Source organism: Eurytemora carolleeae, unplaced genomic scaffold (genome assembly GCF_000591075.1).
Source record: "Eurytemora carolleeae unplaced genomic scaffold, Eaff_2.0 scaffold273, whole genome shotgun sequence".
NCBI lineage: Eukaryota > Metazoa > Arthropoda > Copepoda > Calanoida > Temoridae > Eurytemora > Eurytemora carolleeae.
The window spans coordinates 392,758-413,896 of NW_019396174.1; the positions used below are offsets into that span (position 1 = coordinate 392,758).

Sequence of the window (21,139 nt, forward strand, 5' to 3'; positions counted from 1 at the left end):
ACTCCACCTTGGAAATATTTCTATCAATGTTCATTGCGGTTATAAACTCCGACTTAATACGAATACATTTTTGTAGAAATTCTTGGCTTTTAAGCAGCTCAAAAATCTTTGGAATTCAACACACTTTCAACTTATCTTATTTACTCTAAATGTTTGCTGTTATAACCAACGAGGTTATAGTATATAGAGTGATGATGTACGCTAATCCTTTACTAATTGTACAGGTCATGTACTTCACTTTCAAAGGTCAATCTGTATATTACAGTACTCGGGGGTGATTTCTGAAAATATTTAAATGGAGAATTTGTTTTCCATGTAACTATTAAAATCCACTACTCCTTTATCGTGTGCAGGATTCAATTTTCACAGAAAGACGTGCATTTACAGTCTTTTACAGAGCAATATTTCAACGTTAATAAACGGTTCTGAGAAAACTGAGTAAATTTCAAGATACAAAACCTCCCCATACACTAGTCCTCCGAAAGCGTACTGCATATTTGATATTTGTACTGTATGAATAGGCTATAATCTCTTAACATCCTTTATCAGTAAACTATCCCAAGTGTACTTACTAATACTCAAGCCAATACACACAGAGAGGTAGCTAAGATCCAGCCCCCCCTGATAATAACACTATGCAAATTTTACTTTGACAGATGGTAAATAATCGTTTTAAACTATTGGTTTTGTTTCGGTCAGGCTGATATATATTTTGTTCCATGTCCAAGTTTTTTTGCATAGTGGAAAAAGGCAAATGTTGGCAGAGTATAGATTTTCTAAAATATGTTAAGGTTCTTATATTTATTTTTCGCCCCCTGAAAGAGATAAAATTGTGATTAAAACGTGACCTTTCATTTCGATGTCCGATTCACAACGGTACCCTTGAACCTTCACCTGATCAATAATGTAATATAATGTAGTAATGTAGTATAATGTAGTATATGTAGTATATAATGTAGTATATGTAATATTGTCGTTTTTCTAGAGTTCAAAATGATAACTCTGATAATTCCTATATATGTTTTCTTGCATTAGAAATGCGCAAGTCACTTTTGTAGAGAATTGAAAATAATCAGTTTTTTCAAAATTATAAATTTTGATATCTAATTCATACTTGAATAGAAAATGCTTTAAAGGGTACCTTTGTAAATCGGGCGTTGACATTTATCGATTAAAATTTCACGTAAAGTCTCTTTAATCTCTAATCAAGGTTCTGAGTAGCAGTGTAGGATTGAAGAAGGAAAGAATAGTGCTGAGAGAGGATACGGAGACGGACGGATCTGATGAGGATGATTTTGTAAAACTGGTCCAATCCGACTCCAGTAGCAAGCTTTGTATGGAGACGGATACTCTTCTTAAACTTGCTCTTCTAGGTACTTGTAATCTTCAAACTTAAACTATGAAAAACAAAATATCTAATCAGAGCTGGAAACTTTTGTGCTGGATACGCATAATCCCGATCGCTTTATCTAGATAACCACTGTAGGCACTTTTGATTTGAGAATCTTTGAAAAAATTATTATTTTTTTTTGCAACCTGGTGGTGTAAACCTTTGATATTTCAAACTTTGACTATTTAATCACAAAGAAATACATATTGAAATAACAAAGGTATCAAAAATCAGGCAGCAAAATTCCTTTAACTATTCTTATCCAATCTTCTAGAATATAACTAACTAAGTTTTGTAAATGTAACTTGATACAGTTTGAAAGATAATTGAACCAGGGAAGGATATGGTTGAAGTGTATGGATGTCCCCTGGATATAGAGTTTGCAGTCTCCAACCTTGAGATATATATTCTCCAGGCTAGACCTATCACTACACTACATAGGTAATAATAGAAAATAAAAAGAAGGAGGTGAAAGTTCATAAACATTTCACTTTGACGTTTTTGACAGGCACAAAACAAGTTTATTTTAGACTTTTCCACGAATGAATTCATATAGGTAATAAAGAAGGAGGTTAAAGTTCATAAACATTTGACTTTGGCTTTTTTTTGAGTTAAGTTATAAATAAATGTATATAACTGAAAAATTTTAAATCACGAAAATATATGAAATATGTTTGCAGGAATACAGGTATATCTATTCCTATCATTGAAAGATAACACAAATTGATATTGTCATGTTGGGTGGTTTGGATGCCTTAACTTCAAATGATGGAGAGATTTTTATATATATATATTATATATGTATATGCAGGTATACAGATTGGGAGATATCCCACGAGTTTGATTCTCCACGTCCCTCGGAGAAAGAGATCTGGACGAAAGCAAACCTTGGAGAAGTTGTACCTGGAGCTATGACTCCATTAACCAGGTCCTGACTCGTATCTTTCAATAGACTATTCATGTCATTTAAATCACCATAAACGCGCAATTTTATGAATATTCATGACTATATAAACCATTGTGTAAAATAACTCAAATTGAAAATCTTACTTTCCTTAACTTCCCTGTAGAGTAGTTGTAAATAATCATAAAAAACGGGTTATGATCTTGATGAAACGAAATTTATTTTATCTTGAAGCTCCATACTGTGAACTAACTGTTTCACTCCTTTTGATAATAAAGCTTCATTTTTGCATAAGAGCTATAATATGAAATAATATAATAATAATAATAATATAATTATAATAATAAAATATGAAATATGCGGAATTAAAAGTCAACTAAAAGTCTAACTTCAAAGGGACTGACTGAAGTGATCGTGAAGGCGTAATCTTCAGTGACCTGAGCTGGGAACTTTAGAATTGGATACCTGTAAATCAGATACTTGTAAATCCGACTGCTTAATCCGAATATCCAGTCTTAATTCACTCTTTTTTAGATATAGTACAGAAAAATCAAAAACCGGTTTTCAAAATTAGAGAGTCCCTCCCGTTTCTGTATTATAATCTTAAATGGCGCGCAAAATTTCAAATTTCGCGGCTTCTGATACGCGACTCTGATTGGTTGAATTTTATACACTTTTCAGGGTACAAGTACAAGATTAGGTTAGTCTCGAGATTAAAAAAAGTGGTGAATCAAAGGATCAAGCATTGATCTCGATATCTACCATTCTAAAGTTCCCAGCTCCGCATTTTTAAAGTTGCATGTCCGAAATTGAAAATTGGCTTTTTTTAATTGGGATTTTTTTACACAGATTATTTCAATAAATAAAGGATAGTGTGGCGGACAAGTCGTCCTACTTTCCGCCGTAATGTCTGCAAGTACTGACCTGATCAAACTCATGTGATATATATCAAGAGTCGCCATATTAGTTCTCTCAGCGTTCCAGGAGAGTTTCTGAGCGTTCCAGAGTTCCCACCAGATTCGTTCCTGAGGAAAATTCAGTTAGCTTCATCAGGTTTCTCCGCCCCTCCACCTCATCATGTAGCTCCCGCTGCTCCTAAATCTCTACCAAACTCTCTTCTCCAAGCTGATTTTGTTTTTGTTCGTGAAGATGCCTCCGTTCCTGCCCTCTCTCCGTTATACAGAGGTCCTTATAAAGTACTGGAACGTCAGAGCAAATTTTTCCGCCTCCAGATTGGTGACAAGGTTGATGTAGTATCCGTTGACAGACTCAAACCAGTGATTTCCGACTCCACGATCATTCCAGCCAGGCCTCCTGCTCGTGGTCGTCCAACCCTCCGTCCTCAGAGTTCGAAAACTGATACATCCGCCTCAGCTCCGCCTCGAGTCGTCAGGAAGGTTCGTTTTCAAGTTCAGCCTGCAGTTCCTGTTCGCAGGAACCCTCACAGAACAGCAAGGAGTTATTCAAGAAACCTCGCCTCCGCCTTCAATCTCTCCGCCTTGGTTTCTGGGGGGAGTCCTGTGGCGGACAAGTCGTCCTACTTTCCGCCGTAATGTCTGCAAGTACTGACCTGATCAAACTCATGTGATATATATCAAGAGTCGCCATATTAGTATATTTATTTCTTGGTTTATTGAAACGAAAAATATAGTTAGTTGTTCATAGATTTTTGTCTTTTATTTAGCCGTCGCTAAAATAGCTAGAAAGGGGAATTGAAATTGGTTTTAGAATCCCTTTAAAAGGGAGGGACTTGCTATGGACATGGTAGTTGAACAGAAAGTGAAGTATTGTAGAGAAAACTTTAGGATTCATTTAAAACCAATGAGACATTTTTACGGTGTACAATTTTTAAATAAGAGCGTAAAGTCGTTTGTAATATTTCACCAGTTGTTTCAGTCAACAAATGAATCGTTTTTTTACAATTCTAAGATAATACGAAAAAAAAACATGAAACAAACACTATCCTCCAAACTAGTTGAAAAACTTATTGAAAAAATAATTTATCAAAATTAATTTTACAATTTTGCGTATTCAGCTCAACTATCATGTTTAGCAAGTCACTCACTTTAATACCTGGTGTTTCCAGGTCTACCTTGATACAGGCGATGGATCGAATCCTGCAGCTGAACACAAGCTTGAAGGAGAACAACCCCAGGTTCTACTCCCCCTACTCCTGGTCCTGGATACAGACAATACAACACCATAACGTCCTCGACGTGATCAACGGCGTCCTCCGTTGGCCAGAGTCCAACCTCAGCTTCGTCTCCAAGGCTGTTGACTATGCTGTGTTTGGACATGAGGTAAAAAGAGATTAATTTGAACATGGTTTCAATATGATAATGAACGGACAAAATCTTTGAGATTAGAGAAGTATTATCAGTAGAAATTTGTTTGCGATCATTGATAGTCAATGTGAAAGAATAAATACGTATGGTTCCATTGACACTCCTGAGTAGAGATGTGTATGGTTTCATTGACAACCCTGAGTAGAGATGTGCATGGTTCCATGGACACCCCTGAGTAGAGATGTGTATGGTTCCATTGACACCCCTGAGTGTAGAGATATGTATGGTTTCATTGACACTAATGAGTAGAGATGTATATGGTTCCATTGACACCCCTGAGTAGAGATATGTATGGTTCCATGGACACCCCTGAGTAGAGATGTGTATGGTTCCATTGACACCCCTGAGTAGAGATATGTATGGTTCCATTGACACCCCTGAGTATTGTATGGTTTCATTGACACCCCTGAGTAGAGATGTGTATGGTTTCATTGACACCCCTGAGTAGAGATGTTCATGGTTCCATTGACACCCCTGAGTAGAGATATGTCTGGTTCCATTGACACCCCTGTGTAGAGATATGTATGGTTTCATTGACACTAATGAGTAGAGATGTATATGGTTCCATTGACACCCCTGAGTAGAGATATGTATGGTTCCATTGACACCCCTGAGTAGAGATTTGTATGGTTCCATTGACAACCCTGAGTAGAGATATGTATGGTTTCATTTACACCCCTGAGTAGATATATGTATGGCTTCATTAACACCCCTGAGTAAAGAAATGCATAATTTTATTGACACCCTGAGTACATATGCATCGTTTAAGATTTTACCGAAACTTAAGTAGACTTTACTTAAGGTTACAAGTCAAGCTATGCTGGACACAGCTCTGCATAGACACGGGGGAAGAGATGATGTAACAACAAACCTTAATCTTATCAGGAACTAAACCTTATTCTCAAACCTTAATCGTATCAGGGAACTAAACCTTATTATCATACCTGAATCGTATCAGGGAACTAAACCTTATCAAACCTGAATCTTAACAGGAAACTAAACCTTATTCTCAAACCTTAATCGTATCAGGGAACTAAACCTTATTATCATACCTGAATCGTATCAGGGAACTAAACCTTATCAAACCTGAATCTTATCAGGAAACTAAACCTTATTCTCAAACCTTAATCTTAAACCTTAATCTAAACTCTTCTACGCCAAAGGAACTGAACACTTGATTCAAACTCTGATTGTCTAATTGTAAAATAAAAAATGCAATCTTTTTTGTTAATTCGGGCACGTTTTCTCTAAAACCTTCAGTTAAAAATGATTTTTTCTAAGTGTAATAAAAGCAAGCTTCATAAGTCGACAATTTTCAAATTTTTATAACTTCTCAGATTAAAACTAATGAAAAATGAGTCCCAATCCCAACTCCGTGGATTTCCGATCCCGACACCATGGATTCCCAATCCCATCAAGGATGAGAGGAGAGGTTTAATCTAGGGATATGTTGACACATACTAAAATTCATAACCTGGAGAAGGATAAATTTGACGAGTTGGAATTTCTTCAACAAATTCAGGAATCCAAAACTTTTTATAAAGTCAATCAATTTGGCACAACGAGCTTTAAGTGTAGTTTATGGGATTTAGGTCAAATATAATTCGGAATCGAGACCATTTTTTAAAAAATAGATCTGAGGTTTAGTTCAAATTCCTTAGTCTCTTCTCAAACGTTCAACGACATACCCGACTTTTGTTGAAGTGACTTACTGTTTTAACTATAGATTAGACTCGAGGATATATATATTTATATATTTGACGCTGTAGATAAAAGTAAAATTAGTTGCGATTAATATCGAATTCAATCCAACATAAACCATTACCTCCTTTAATTTTTTGCAAACACTCACTTTAAGGATCGAGCTTTATTTAAGTCCAGAGAACATATTTTCTTAAGTCATTTAAAATCGGGTGGTCTCGAGTTTAGATACCAATCGTTGACAAATCACTTTAACAATCAATCTTTGATGGCTTTTTTAATTTAACCTATGTTAGTTTTGGATGTCCTAGAAGTTAAAGTGTCCTAAACAAATATTGGCAAAGATTGACACTCAATGGAACCTTCTAGGAAACCAACATTTCAAAATAAGAAAACATTTATTAAAGGGACTGTAAGCGTAATTTCAAGTACCTTCCATTTAAAGGGACAGACCGGCTATGTAAGGTAGTTAAAATGAGTATGCTGTGTTTTGGACAAATTCTTAAGGATTCATTTAAGACATATAAAACGTTTCCACGATGTATAATTACTGAGTTTGAGTGCATGTTGACGTTCAAAATCATGAATTTGGGTGGGTGCGTTTTCAGAATCGTTTTTTTAATTATTAAAAAACGACAACGAAAAAAAATGTAACATTTATACATTAAACTAATTAGATGGTTAGGAACATATTTCTCAAAAGAAATTTGTCAATAAATCAATGCAAGAATCAATTATTTCGTTTCATCATTATATTGAATTTCTTATTTTCTATGAATTTATTCGCAGATTTCTACAAATTCTTCAAATGTCGTCTTTTCAATAATAATTCCAGAAAATCTTTTTGAATAATGAGAAACTAGAATAATGAGAAAATAAAAACTAATAATTGAACAAGATGATTTTCGATGATAACATTAATTTTTATTTTCTCAACCTGTTCCTAAACAACTAATTAGTTTACTGTAGAATTTTGTTAACATTTTTTGTCGTCGTTATTTAATAATCAAAATTTTGAAAACGTATCCACCCAAAACTACGATTTTGAACGTCGACTTTGCACTTAAACTCAGTAATTATGCATCGTGGAAACGTTTTATATGTCTCAAATGAATCCTAAAGAATTTGTCCACAACACTGCGTACTCAGTTCAACTCCCTTTAAAATGGGATATTCCCGATACAAAAAGGAATCCTTTAAACCTTAATTTGATCAGAAATGTGAAAGATTCTGTCGTTTTTCTGAATAGAAAAGTGTTTCGTTCGTAAATTTGTTTCTATTGCTTCTTATCAGCAAGAAATGCGCAAGACACTTTCACAGATAAACTATTGTTGTCGCTAAGGAACAAGATTCTGACAATGAACAGATAGACAAGGAATAACCCTCAAATCAAAATCGATAATGCAGAAAACTCTTTATTTCCTAAAAAAAATGAAATGAATAATGAAAAATAATTATTACAAGGGTTTACAAATTTATAATGAAAAGATTCTTACAATCTATTTGCTTATTTGTGGGTTAACTGTCGAAAAGTCCTAAGACGCTTTTTATACATTAAAACTTCTGAAAAGAGTAACAATTAAATGTTGAGGAAGGTCACTAATTCTTTATATGAAAATATTCTTGCTATAACTTTGAAGTGGTTCACAATTAATAAACGTTTATACTCCGTAGTCGGAGAACAAAGAAGAAAAGCGGGCTGAAATTGTTTGGTTTGGTTTCTCGTCTCCGAGAGGAGCTTTTAGGTTGAAGACGACATTACATGGAGGGGGGGGGGGTCTTAATGTTAATGGTTGACAACTATGCTTAATTATAAAATATTCTTTTTCAAAATTTGCAAAATATAAATGTTATGTTTTTAGCTCGAATCACCTATGTTCATATTAAAAACAGGTATTTTTTCTATTTTGATATTTAACACTGATTCATATTGAAAAGATTTTGAAAGAAATTACATAAATTGAGAACCAGATAACTGTAGAATAGGAGGACAACATTAAAGAAATAATGAAGTGTATTTTATGTTGTTACAAAGCAAATAGTTTTTCTATGTATGGTTAATCAGAAAGACCCGGAATTAATTTACAATTAATCAGAGGACTTACAATCTAATTTTACAAATAAGATTGATGAAATGATAATCACAAAATAGCTTTATTCCTGCCATTTCCAAAATGTGATCTGCCTTTTTTTAAATTTAAAATTGCCAGAGATATATATGTCAAATTATCTGAGCTGAAAACTTTAGAATGGGATATCCTTAATCCTGATCGGAAAATTAATCTGGAGATTAAAAATGAGAGGAGAACAAGCAACATTTAATCTCGAGATTAAGAAAAAGAGTGGATTAAGCATTAATCCCGATATCCACCATTCTAAAGTTTTCAGCTCTGATTAACTTTCAATTTATTCCGGGTCATTCTTATTATGACAGTAGTAACTTATTAAATCACTTCTAAAGTTTGTTTAGTGTTTACACGCCACAGTCCACTCTGTCATTATAGTTTCAGTAGAAGTAAATATTTCCATTTATTGTTATAGCGCCGATATAAGGGTTTATCTCTAATTGGATAATGAGAGAGATAGATTGCCATGCAATTTCTATTGGTTCAGAATAGACACCAAACACATGACTGAACCCTGATTGGATCAGGCGCTAATGGACTCGGCATACAGGAGTGCTGTGTCTTATGTTGATTGGACTACTGTATGTCATAAATTAAGTCTAAACGTCGTCTTCTTATTCCAAAGTTTTCTGGTTCTCACTGCGTAAATATTGTAAATTTAAGAGTTTTGATAATAGTATTATTAGTATGAGTAGGAAAGGATTATTAGAGAATTATCAGGGGTTGATATTTACATGAAATAGATTAAAGTAACTTCAGAAAGAACAAAGGAATTGAGTCTTTGCCACAAACTCTGATTTTCCAATCCGAATATCTTTGCAACCCAATATCGTAGATCTTTCAAACTATACATTCTGTTAGATCAAATAATCTAAGTTTAAAACATCTAAGGTTTACACCATCTGGGTTCAAATATGAAGGAATCAGAAAATTTAAGTTTGTTGGTAAAAAATAAATTTCTCTTGGTATTCTAGCAATAAATATAATATAATATAATAATATAATCATATAAATATAATATTCATGTCTTGTCATCTTTCTGTTGGTTGCTAAAGCTTAAAAGAGCGAAAACAAAGGAATTGTGTCTTTGCCACAAACTCAAATTTTCTAATCCCTATATATTTGCAACCTGATGGTGTAAACCTTTGATATTTCAAACTTAGATTATTTGATGTAACAGAATTCACAGATTGAATTATCTAATGTATTGGACATCAGGTTGCAAAGATATAGAGATTTAAAAATCAGAGTTTGTGGCAAAGACTCAATTCCTTTATCTTACCACAACAATGTAAGAGAAGAAAATTGAAAATAAACAAGATTTTAAGAATATCAGACTAGAAAATAAACAAGATTTTAAGAATATCAGACTAGAAAATAAACAAGATTTTAAGAATATCAGACTAGAAAATAAACAAGATTTTAAGAATATCAGACTAGAAAATAAACAAGATTTTAAGAATATCAGACTAGAAAATAAACAAGATTTTAAGAATATCAGACTAGAAAATAAACAAGATTTTAAGAATATCAGACTAGAAAATAAACAAGATTTTAAGAATATCAGACTAGAAAATAAACAAGATTTTAAGAATATCAGACTAGAAAATAAATAAGATTTTAAGAATATCAGACTAGAAAATGACAAGAATATGAATAGTATGAGAAAAGCAAATTTATTTGATTTCGGATTTGAAATTCAAAACATTTTTTTTCAAGTTGCAATTTACTTTCGTTTGACGTAAAATTAAAATGATGTTAAGTGAGTTGAGCTCTGCATACCAGACTATCGTATTCCTGATTATATCTGGAGGAAAGGATGACCTCACGCCACAGATTCTTCAAGATATTGCTAATATTCTTACTTTAGGTACTTTTTACTAAATATATTCATCGTTTGCATCATTTATTAAACAGGGGTTTAGCTCACAGTTTTTTCCCGATTTTCTATGGATAATCTTGCTGGCAAAACTTTTTCATTGCGTTTTCAGAGCCCGCGATTTAAAAGCTTCGGCTCGAGCCTTATTTCCTTAAACCCGACTTTAAGACCAAATCTTGAACCCAACTCTGACGACAGCTTGTGTCACGTGATTGACAGCTGCAAGATCCTCAGCTCGACTTTAGGATTTAGGCTCAATAAAAATAAAACCGACCTTGGTTGGTTTTAGTGGAGAATAAGGGTTCAGTGTTGAGCCTTGCTTTCAAAAAACCCGGAATGCGTCAATTTCTATCATGAAAGTCCACCAAATAGAATATTAAACCGGTTTTTTAACTGAATCCTGTGAAAAATTAGATGCAGCTTGAATCCGAAAGCTCCAGCCGTAAATAAAGCCCAACGACAGCTTTGACCCGAGCCGTATTTTCCCGAATTTTTTAAATCGTGGCCTCAGAAGATTGTATTTAATTCACTTTTCCATCCCTAGACCTTGACACTTAGAAAGTTTCAGCTCTTCATTGAAGTTTCATTTTTTCGTTTACGCGCATTCTCTCTCTCTATCTCGTGATTCAACGCAGCATGCGCGTAACTCCTTTGGGCTTCTGTCTCAGGGTTATTGTGAACGAAAAACTCCTAGATATTGAAAATACGACATAAAGTGTTATATCTGTTATTGTTAATTAATCTATGAACACTTGCCCAAAGTTCTTTTTTAACTTTTATCATAAATTAATATCGTTAATAAAAACTAATTTTATTCATTCGTATGTTGCCTCAAAAACTATATTTTAGACGATAGTACTGTTGAATCTGCAGGGGTGCCCACAGGACTAAATAAACTCTACGTGGAGATTATAACAAAGGGTAATGAAAAGGATTCAAGCCTTTGCCACAAACTTTGATTTTCTCATCCATATATCTTTGCAACCCAATGTCGTAGACCTGAGATATTTCAAAGTTGTAGATTACATCATCTAAGTTTAAAATAATAAAGGTGTACACCATCAGGTTGCAACGATATGGGGATTAGAAAATTTGAGTTCGAGACATGACTTAATTTCTTTAAATAATACTTTTCTTTAATCCTGTGATCGAATTTAATGAATTTGAGATAGATTAAGAGACGGTTCAACCACGTATCTTGAATTGATTATTCAGAATTTGTCCATGTTCTTGCTGTATAGATCTATACACCATATAAAGTTTTCTTATATGTTTAATGAAAAATTCTAGTTTGTCTTCAAAAAGAAAAAGTTTTGGTTTTTATATTGTATATTTTTGGCATATTTAGATGACTGGAAGGAAGGGTTCGCAGAAGCTTCTCTGGAGGAAGCTGAATCCTGGATTAAAACTAACCTATCCAGCTCATACAGGTAACTTTATCTATTCATTCATTAAAGGAATTGTTCATCAATTTAAAAACATGCATTTATTCTAATTTTTGGAACTAAGGCCTGTATTTATTCTGAATATAGGGTTAATTCTCAATCCTAGGGTTCTTTAGAAACTTTCATGGATTCTTTTTAACAAAGAAACTGAGTATTTGCCATAAACCCAAATTTTCTTCCTTTATCTTTGAAACCTGATGGTGTAAAACTTTGATATTTTAAATTAAAATTTTGATCTAACAAAAACATAAGTTTGAAATATTAAAGGCCTGCAACTTTGGGTTTAAAGATATTCTGGAAAGAACTCAGTTCCTTTGTGATGACTTTTTCTCATTGTATCACCTTAATTATAATATACTTTTAGACAGTTCAATATGCGGAAACTTTTTATAGAAACCCTTGAAAGAGCTGATTACTCGCTGCAAACTCTTAATTTAAAATCCTTATATCTTAGAAGAAATAAAACTTTTATTAATTACTGAATTGATCCCTATGATACTTGTAAAATTCAATACATAATCTTTGATGCAGCAAAATTCAATACATAATCTTTGATGCAGCAAAATTCAATACATAATCTTTGATACTTGTAAAATTCAATACATAATCTTTGATGCAGCAAAATTCAATACATAATCTTTGATGCAGCAAAATTCAATACATAATCTTTGATGCAGCAAAATTCAATACATAATCTTTGATGCAGCAAAATTCAATACATAATCTATGATGCAGCAAAATGTTGGATCAGTTGAATTTAGTCAAGCATTAAATCGTCCTTAAAACCTCTATGATAAAGGGTTTTCTGGCCCTCAGAAACATTTTTGAGTAGTATGATTTAAACTAAAATAGGGTTAAAATTGTGTACTGCTCTGGTTTGGCTTAAATAGGTTGTATGTGTACTGTACTGCTGGCTCTATATGGGCTAAAATCGGCCCGGTACAGAAAATGAAGCAGAGTTCAAAGTGGATCATAAAGTTTTAAGAAATTGAAAATATGTAAAAATCAATAATAAAATATAGGTTTTTGTTACCAAAATTTGTTTGTTTTTTGCAGGAAATTCTTGGATCTGTTCGGGCACAGGTGTCTCAAGGAATTCGATCTATCCGTCAAACCATGGAGAGAGGATGCTAGGTAACTGTTCAGGGTAAAATTCAAAAAAATATTATTATTTTTGTTATTTTTAGTTTTGAATAATAGAACCAATAGAATATCGTCTTTGTTTATTCTTGAATAATAGAACCAACAGAATATCGTCTTTGTTTATTCTTGAATAATAGAACCAACAGAATATCGTCTTTGTTTATTCTTGAATAATAGAACCAACAGAATACCGTCTTTGTTTATAAAGCTCCATTAATGCATTTATGTCAGTGCTTACATGAAAAAATAAAAGGGGGATATCTGGAAGAGAATTCCCCTTTCTAGTTGTTTGTGTTTTTAGTCCCATAATTGGAACCCTGCAGTCTATGCTGAACACTACCCGGAGTCAGGTTCCAGGTAGAGTTGTTCATCGGTTTTTACTAAAACTGCATTCGGTTCAAGTTTGCTTTTATTAAATATTAAAATGTTTTCTTCTAAAAAAAATAAAATTCAACAACGACCCTGAATAAAAAAGCACCAAAAACGAATCAACTTAAGCACGTCACTTGTTCCAGGTCAAGAGAAGAAAGAGAAGAAGAGTTGTGGGTTTATGCAGGAGAAGATTATAAATCTCATTCTACCCTTAGCTCATGGGTAAAATACTTTATTTAAAAATATGATAAAAATCTAGTGTGCTTCCTACCCCCTGTACATTTCGAAGTTTTTCTTTTATCTCAAACATTTTCGAAGATTTTTTTTGCAAATTTTCTAATTTATGAGAGAAAAATTAGCGTTTCCATCGAAATTTTCTTTGAATGAACTAAGGTCTCCAAATTTTCATTCAATCTCTTTCGAGAAAATTTCGTTCAGCTAACTTAAATGTGAACGAAAAGGAACATTTTCGTTCATTTTCGCGAAAATTTTCGGTAAATTTTTTTTCGCGAAATTTGTTCGAAATTTTCATACGATAAAAATCGAAATTTTTCCATTTCGCGCCAAGAAAAAGGTATTTTTGCGAGAAAAAAAATGTTGCCGAAAATGTCGAAATTTTTATCGAATTTGGCGAAAATTTAAACGAATTTTGCGTAAAAATTTAACAAAATTTGGAAACCCTAGTTCCAATCCCCTACTTTCAAATCTTAGACAGAAAAAAAAATGAGCAAAACGGAAATCTTTAGGTAACTCCTGTTTTTTTTTATATTTTCTTTTATAGCAAAAATTTAACTTTGAATGTTTAAAGGAATTGAGTCTTTGCCAAAACTCAAATTTTCTAATCCCTTTATCTTTGCAACCTGACTGATGGTGTAAACCTAACAGAATCCAAGGTCTACGACATTGGGTTGCAAAGATAAGGGAGTTTGTGGCAAAGACACAATTCCTTTGAGTTCTAAAGATTTATGATGTTCTATTGAAAAAAATGACAAATATTAATAAAATTATTTTCTGGAATAATATTGTATTTAGGAGTGTTGCTAGGCGTGAAGAGAGTAAATCTCTGTTGATAAAACTGACAGATATCCTGAGACAAGGATACTCCATCCTAGCTGATTATCTTAAATTCACAGGTTTTCATTTTTTCAAATAATCCCCCCCCCGCATCATTTCTTTACCAATTGTCATTTATGATAGATGTATTATATATTACTCCGATTTATAACAATTTATACAATTAAACCATTACTGATATCCCGAATTAGAAAGATTTACATAGGGAAAAAACGAAAAAAGATATGAAACATTAATGTGAAATCGAATTACTTTTGGTACTTGATTAAAGCCCACAAGGATCTTCTCAATTATAAAAATGATGCTTAGTTGAGATCAAGTCAACTTTGAAGCAATGCCAAGCCCAAACGATTTCGATCGTTTCATATTCCGTAGCGGTACAAGGGGTTCCCGGTCCAGTGTAATTGTACTGCATGAGGGAGGGAACCCTCGGCCGCCATGAGCCTCTGCTATGCATAAACAAACCTCTCAGAATTGCTATGCAGTACGAGCCGCCGCTATAAAGCAAAGGTTCTTTTAAACTTCTAGGGCTAATCCCATCATTGATATTAATTGTAAATGTGTCGGCGTCCTTTTTGTGAGATTGTATTATTATAGATAAAATATTTTTCGTAGGTTTGCTGATAGATAGTTCTGATATATTTTATTTAACCCACGCTGAAATCCATCAACTAGTGTACAAGGATAAAAGAAGTTTAGGTAGGATCAACAAACATTAGAGGCCGGATTTAATGTTTGAGAGAAGTAGTTGAACCACTGCTCAAGTTAAACAAGAAGTTCAAAATTATCCGTGCCTAGTTCAATCACTTCTTTCTGTTTATTAATTCCGAACTCAGTCTAGAACAACTGAAAAAGATCTACTTAAATCCAGAATTTTTGTCATTGAAAATCAGTAAAAACAATCGAAAAAAGTTTCGATTTTTTTAAAGTTAAATTTATAATCTATACTTGAAACGTACTTGCTATTCAGTTGTAAAGGCTGGTCGGAGGAAGAAAATCCTTCCAACCCTAAATGAACTCCAGTTTCCGGAAATGATAGATTTTCAAACATTTGATCCCAGTCAAGGTAGGTAGAAACTTTAATAAAATGTCTTCAAAAAAGGAATAGTACAATTTTCGATATATAAAGATAGATATACATTGAACATATATTTATCTTTTATAAAAACAATATAAAATTGATTAACATATTTTATGTTCAGTTTGTGAGAATAGTAGTGTTCCGGTTACGGAAGGGAACAGTCTTCATGGAACCCCGGCCTGTTCAGGAACGGTAGGATTTAACAACTATAGATTGAACAAGAAAATATGTTTCTAAATTTTGAGCCAGGATGCTGGAGATTGTACAGTGAATACATAGCGTCGAATTGCCTATTTAACACGCACCTCTAACCCTTCAGTAAAAGTAAATTCAACCTAAAGTCTGACCGCGTCAACCTTGTTTTGTTGCACGTGCACCGGCTAGTCCTATAGAGTGTCTGCTTTATTAATGTCTGGGCGATACAGTACAAACTGGGACCGGAAAGGTTGACCCGGCTAGGAAATTCAAATGTACTACGGCTGCCCGTGTTAAGATCAAATGCCGGGAAAAATTAGTTTAATATCAAAATATCAATTGTATTCATATTTCAGGGCTATTAATTTACCTTGAATTAAAAATAAAAAGAAGTTTCTTTAGAATTATCAAAAAACTTATTACGGTCTATGTATTCATATATCTGGGATTCACTGCATCTATATTTATACTTCTCTTGTCTATTTGTCTGTTTGTTTGTATCCAATAAAAGTCAAAACGGCTGAATGTTTGTGGGACCTCACGTGAGTGTGACCCCTGGGAAGTTATGGATGATCAAAATTTAAAAAAAATAGCCTTCAACAAAATTCCATTTCCATTAAATTTAGAAAATCACGAAATATTTTATAAAATCCGCAAACTTTTTTGTTTTGTTTTTTGCTTTACAATGCATACATAGAGAAAATGTTAACAATTATAAAAGAAGATGAGCGGGAAGCGCCCTGAAAGCCTAGCTGTACATATATATATAAAAATTCTGATCAAGGTTAAAGGATTAGCTAGAGTGGTGACTAGACTCCAGGATGCTAAATCTATACAACCTGGAGAAATTCTCATCACAACTAGCACAGATATAGGTAACACAATGAGGAAATAGTAGTCTTCAGTTGAAGGTGTAGTTTCAAATGATCCTTCAAAGTCCATGTATAGTGGCACGTCAGATTCACATTCCCCTGATTTACAGTTTCTACTGCATAAATCAGAAAGTCTCTTTTGTAAAAAATGAAAAACAAGGTTGTTTTTATTCATCCTTGATCAGAAAAAGGTTTAAATGGTATCGTTTTATATCGGACATGAAGGTCATTTAAAATTACGCATTTTTGTCCCTTTAAATAAAATCTGCACTTCCTACTCTTAAAGGCGCCTGAATTAGGGAGGGGGTGCAGAGGCGCCATGATCCCCGCAAAAATGATCTCCGAACCTCAGGATTTGCAGAATTACCTCCAGGCCCCGCAAAACTGGTCTCCCAGCCTCAGTGACGTCACCAAGCCTTCCGCCATTCTGTCTCCACGCCCCGCATTTTGGTCTCCGCTTGTTGTTTTTATTTTTTGTTTAAATTTATTGGCTTAACAAAACAAATATCAAAATATATCTCTTCATAGTAGACTCCGTCATAGTTTAAAGAATCGTCTAATCAACAAATTTGACATGTTAATTCATTCAATTGTTTTGGAGTTGTTTTTCTGTTAAAGTTTACATTAAGATGGAATGAGTAAAAGACGACCTTTATAGACGACTTATCTAATATTTTGAAGGCTTCATGATTTGAAGATTTTCTTAACTCTCAGTTCCTCAGCATTACATTTTATCATAAAAATGCAAATTAAGGAGAATCTGTTCTATAATATACGAGTTTTTGCGCCCCCCCCCCCCGCACCTCTGTATATTAAGTCAAATAAATGAATTCTCTCGCTAAAAGAAAAACTATTTAGAATTAAATTTAACTTATTAAAACAACAAGATATGACACAAAGCTGCCCTAACCTGTTAGTATAGCATGTAATAGATATTTAGATTATTTTAATTCTTTGTTTCAATTTTTAAAAAAATAGTTCTTCAATATTTTCTAAAGCATACGATAAAATCACAAATACAAGGATTTCACTAAAACTACCTTGTTTTGTAAATTGCCGCTGATATTGTTTGATTGGTATATGAGACCCCTCTAAAATAATAGAACATTTTTCTATCTTTATAGAAAACTGCAATAGTTCTGCACAATTTAAGGAATTTGTGAAATTTAGAAAAACAAAATACAAGCCTTTAATCTCAATTAAAATTCACTTTTAAATACAAAATGTTAATGTATCATTCTGAACTATTTCATCATGTTGAGAATTTTTTAAAAAAAGGTTCTTGGTGGAAATAAAAGCCAAATATTTTTTATTGGAGCCAAAATGCGGGGCGTGGAGACAGAATGGCGGGAGGCTTGGTGACGTCACTGAGGCTGGGAGACCAGTTTTGCGGGGCCGGGAGGTAATTCTGCAAATCCTGAGGTTCGGAGATCATTTTTGCGGGGATCATGGCGCCTCTGCACCCCCTCCCTCCCTGAATTCAAAACAATTCTTTGAAAAATAATTCCATAAACTTAAAATATATAACTTTGGAGACTCGTGTAAGGACTTAGACAGTGCGGAAAATAAGTTAAAAACAAAAGAAGTTTTTTTGAAGAAAATTTTTACATCTCGTCATTTTTGATCAAAGTTTTTTGGTTATAAAAATCAATTTAAATATAATATCAATTCATACCTTTCTAATTGTTAGGATGGAGTCCTTACTTTCCTATGCTTGGAGGAGTTGTTACTGAGCTTGGGGGTTTAATTTCACACGGAGCTGTGGTAGCAAGGTTGGTTTAATTTCACACGGAGCTGTGGTAGCAAGGTTTGTTTAATTTCACGCGGAGCTGTGGTAGCAAGGTTGGTTTAATTTCACACGGAGGTGTGGTAGCAAGGTTGGTTTTGTTTATCATGTAAATTGAAAAGCCTTAATTGTATATCTCTGTTTCTGCATATAGGGACGGTCAATATAATTTCAAATTAAAATTTTAAAAAATTCATATCAGTACCATTTCATTCTTTATCTGGTCAATAATGTGAAAGATGACCTTCCTCTACAGCAGGGTTACCTACAATGGTTTCTGCAATAAAGAACCATGATTGCAAGAAACAAATTCCGTACAATCGTCTCTGAAGTCTCATCCTTTCTGGGTAACCCTGTAGCTTAAAAAGTGTTTAATTCTAATAATTTCCTCCACTGTTTGAGTCCACAGGTCTCTTATTACAGAAAACCACAATAAAAAATAACCAATTTTCAGAGAGAAAATGGTGTATTTAATGCGTTATAGATCAGTCGACATAGCATTGATGAGTAACCTTGTAAACCGTAAATTCCGTTCTAATATTGGGGGTCTTTCAATGACGTCTATAAGCTTTATCCTTGTTTACGAAAATTATGGCTATATCATGCTTGATCAGACAAAGCTTTTATGGATACCGTTGTGAATCAGACATGCCACTCTACAAATAGGGGGTGACTTTTAAGTATGTATAATATAGTTCTTTTATCCCTGAGACGAGATTTAAAAAGCTTAAACTTAAGTAAAACCCGGTCTTTGCGTCAAGTTCAAGTCAAGACCCGGGTTTTGGATGGCCTTGAGTTTAGTAAAAACCAACCTTCTTGGCGTTTTCTCTCTTTAAGGCTCGAGTCTTCAGCAGCTGATGATCGTAAATTTCATCTTTTATATTGGTACATTTAAAATCTTGGGAATTATTTGTGGTGTCAAATTTTATAAATATATAAAATAAACATGCTATGAAAATAATAATAATAAGTTTGAGTTTTCGAAATTTACATCTCCTTGTCACAGCTGATCTGACGGCATTCTGTCGGAATCTGACGAAGAAAACTTGCTGAACAGTCTCTCATTGGTCGAATCAGAACCAATCCTGACTTGGGTTATATCTAAGCCCGAGTTTGGGTTTTAATCGGGTTTAAGCTGTTAAAATCTCATCTCTGTTTAGGGAGTATGGATTACCCTGCCTTGTGGGAAGCTGTGGAGCTACAAAGTTCTTCAAGACCGGAGATATGGTTCTAATAAATACTAAACTCGGAAAAGTTTTTAAAGTTGAATCCTAATATTTAGTTTAACCCAGCTTTATATATGGCTGATACTTACTTTAAATACATCATTTTCATTGTTACGGTTAACTTTGTAAAGAAAAATTGTATCCCCCCTCCCAAATATTTTTGTACTAATTGTACATCTTGAATAAAATAAATATTATTTCAGCAAAGGATAGTTTGAATTATCGAAATCAGGTTGTTGAAGATTTAGGGATTAGAAATTCAGCGTTTGTGGCAAAAACTCAATTCCTTTACCAGCACTCGGCCCGGAAATATTGGTTGGCTATAGTTGATCAAGTTCCCTGTTCTTTATGCTTACAGGAATAAAGAAGCCTAACTAACATTAATATATTCTTGAAGTAAAGCAATGCTTGCTAGATTCAACTAATGATAAATAATGAAGTAAAACACAGCAATTGTGCAGTGTACACAAACCTACTTAAAGCGACTGTAAGCGTAATTTCAAGTGAACCTCCATGCAAAGATGAAAATGCCCGATATACAATGGTACCCTTGAAACCTTAATCTGATTAAAAATGTGGAAGACATCGTTTTATTCTGGCTCTAAAAGTGTTTATTTCTGTAGTTTCTCCATTGCTTCTTACAAACAAGAAATACGAAAGTTACCGCAAATGAAAATAAGCAGTTTTTAAAGAAACAAAATTATTGATATATTATTCATATTTGATTAGTATAAGGTTTCAAGGGTACCGTTGTAAATCGGGCATTGCCATCTTTGTATGGAGGGTCACTTGAAATTACGCGTACAGTCCCTTTAAATTATAGTTAGTTAAATTTAAAGTGTATTTAGCAACTTAAATACACACAAGGTTGCATAAATGTCGTCTTCCTATTCCACAGTTTTATATCTTATACTGTATGCACTTTGAAAGTTCATTAACAATTGTATCCCCTGTCGAATTAAATTAGTGTCTGTTCTGACCCATCGTTATGTTAATTGACAAAATTTTAAAAATTTACAATTCCTCTGTAGTTTGAACCCCTGGAGAGTTAATTATTTAATGATTTGAATTTCGTGCAAGTTGTAACCCAACCATTATTATTCTGATTAGAGGGGGGCGTATAATCCTATTGTAAATCAGCAGGGGTCAAATAAAGTCAACTGACCGCAGCAAATTCAACCCCTGGGGCTAGGACAAGATTGCCCCAGGGCGAAGATGTATTGCTGCGGGGCATTATGCGCTTGCCCGCAGGCCATATTGAATGTGGTATTGTAAAGGGTCAGATCAATATCAGGTAATTATCACAGTTACAATAGAGATAAACCAATATTAATTAACTGGGTATTCAGATACTGTCATTAACCTGTCAACATAGATTAGGACGGGACCTCTCTTACTCCTCTTACCTCACGTAAACCGATTACAGATAAGTGAAGAACCGACCATTTCTCCCTTCCACAATATCTCATAGACATCATATTAAAACCGAGTTTTAAAACAAGATGAAAGGGGAAAGAAGAGAACTGAGTATACAGGATGAAAGGAGAAGGAAGAGAACTGAGTATACAGGATGAAAGGAGAAGGAAGAGAACCGAGAATA

The 21,139-nt window shown here is 33.6% G+C and overlaps 1 protein-coding gene across 2 annotated transcripts; it reads left to right on the forward strand.

Moving 5' to 3' along the window:
• The first annotated feature begins 1,175 nt into the window (after window positions 1-1,175).
• Window positions 1,176-19,746, forward strand: LOC111697188 (prodigiosin synthesizing transferase PigC). Of its 2 annotated transcripts, none has more exons than XM_023467093.1 (21): window positions 1,176-1,373; window positions 1,726-1,831; window positions 2,202-2,318; window positions 4,381-4,594; window positions 5,442-5,524; window positions 6,083-6,161; window positions 6,652-6,709; window positions 8,203-8,233; window positions 10,230-10,336; window positions 11,195-11,266; window positions 11,694-11,775; window positions 12,847-12,924; window positions 13,235-13,290; window positions 13,449-13,527; window positions 14,338-14,438; window positions 14,995-15,078; window positions 15,350-15,445; window positions 15,582-15,652; window positions 16,440-16,530; window positions 18,218-18,299; window positions 19,474-19,746. In XM_023467093.1, the coding sequence occupies exons 1-21, from the start codon at window positions 1,337-1,339 to the stop codon at window positions 19,586-19,588; spliced, it is 1,839 nt and encodes a 612-aa protein (XP_023322861.1). In that variant the 5' UTR covers window positions 1,176-1,336; the 3' UTR covers window positions 19,589-19,746. The 2 variants fall into 2 exon arrangements, with proteins under 2 accessions (XP_023322861.1, XP_023322862.1); XM_023467094.1 differs by having other exon boundaries at window positions 18,218-18,334; window positions 19,474-19,555.
• The last annotated feature ends 1,393 nt before the right edge of the window (window positions 19,747-21,139 follow it).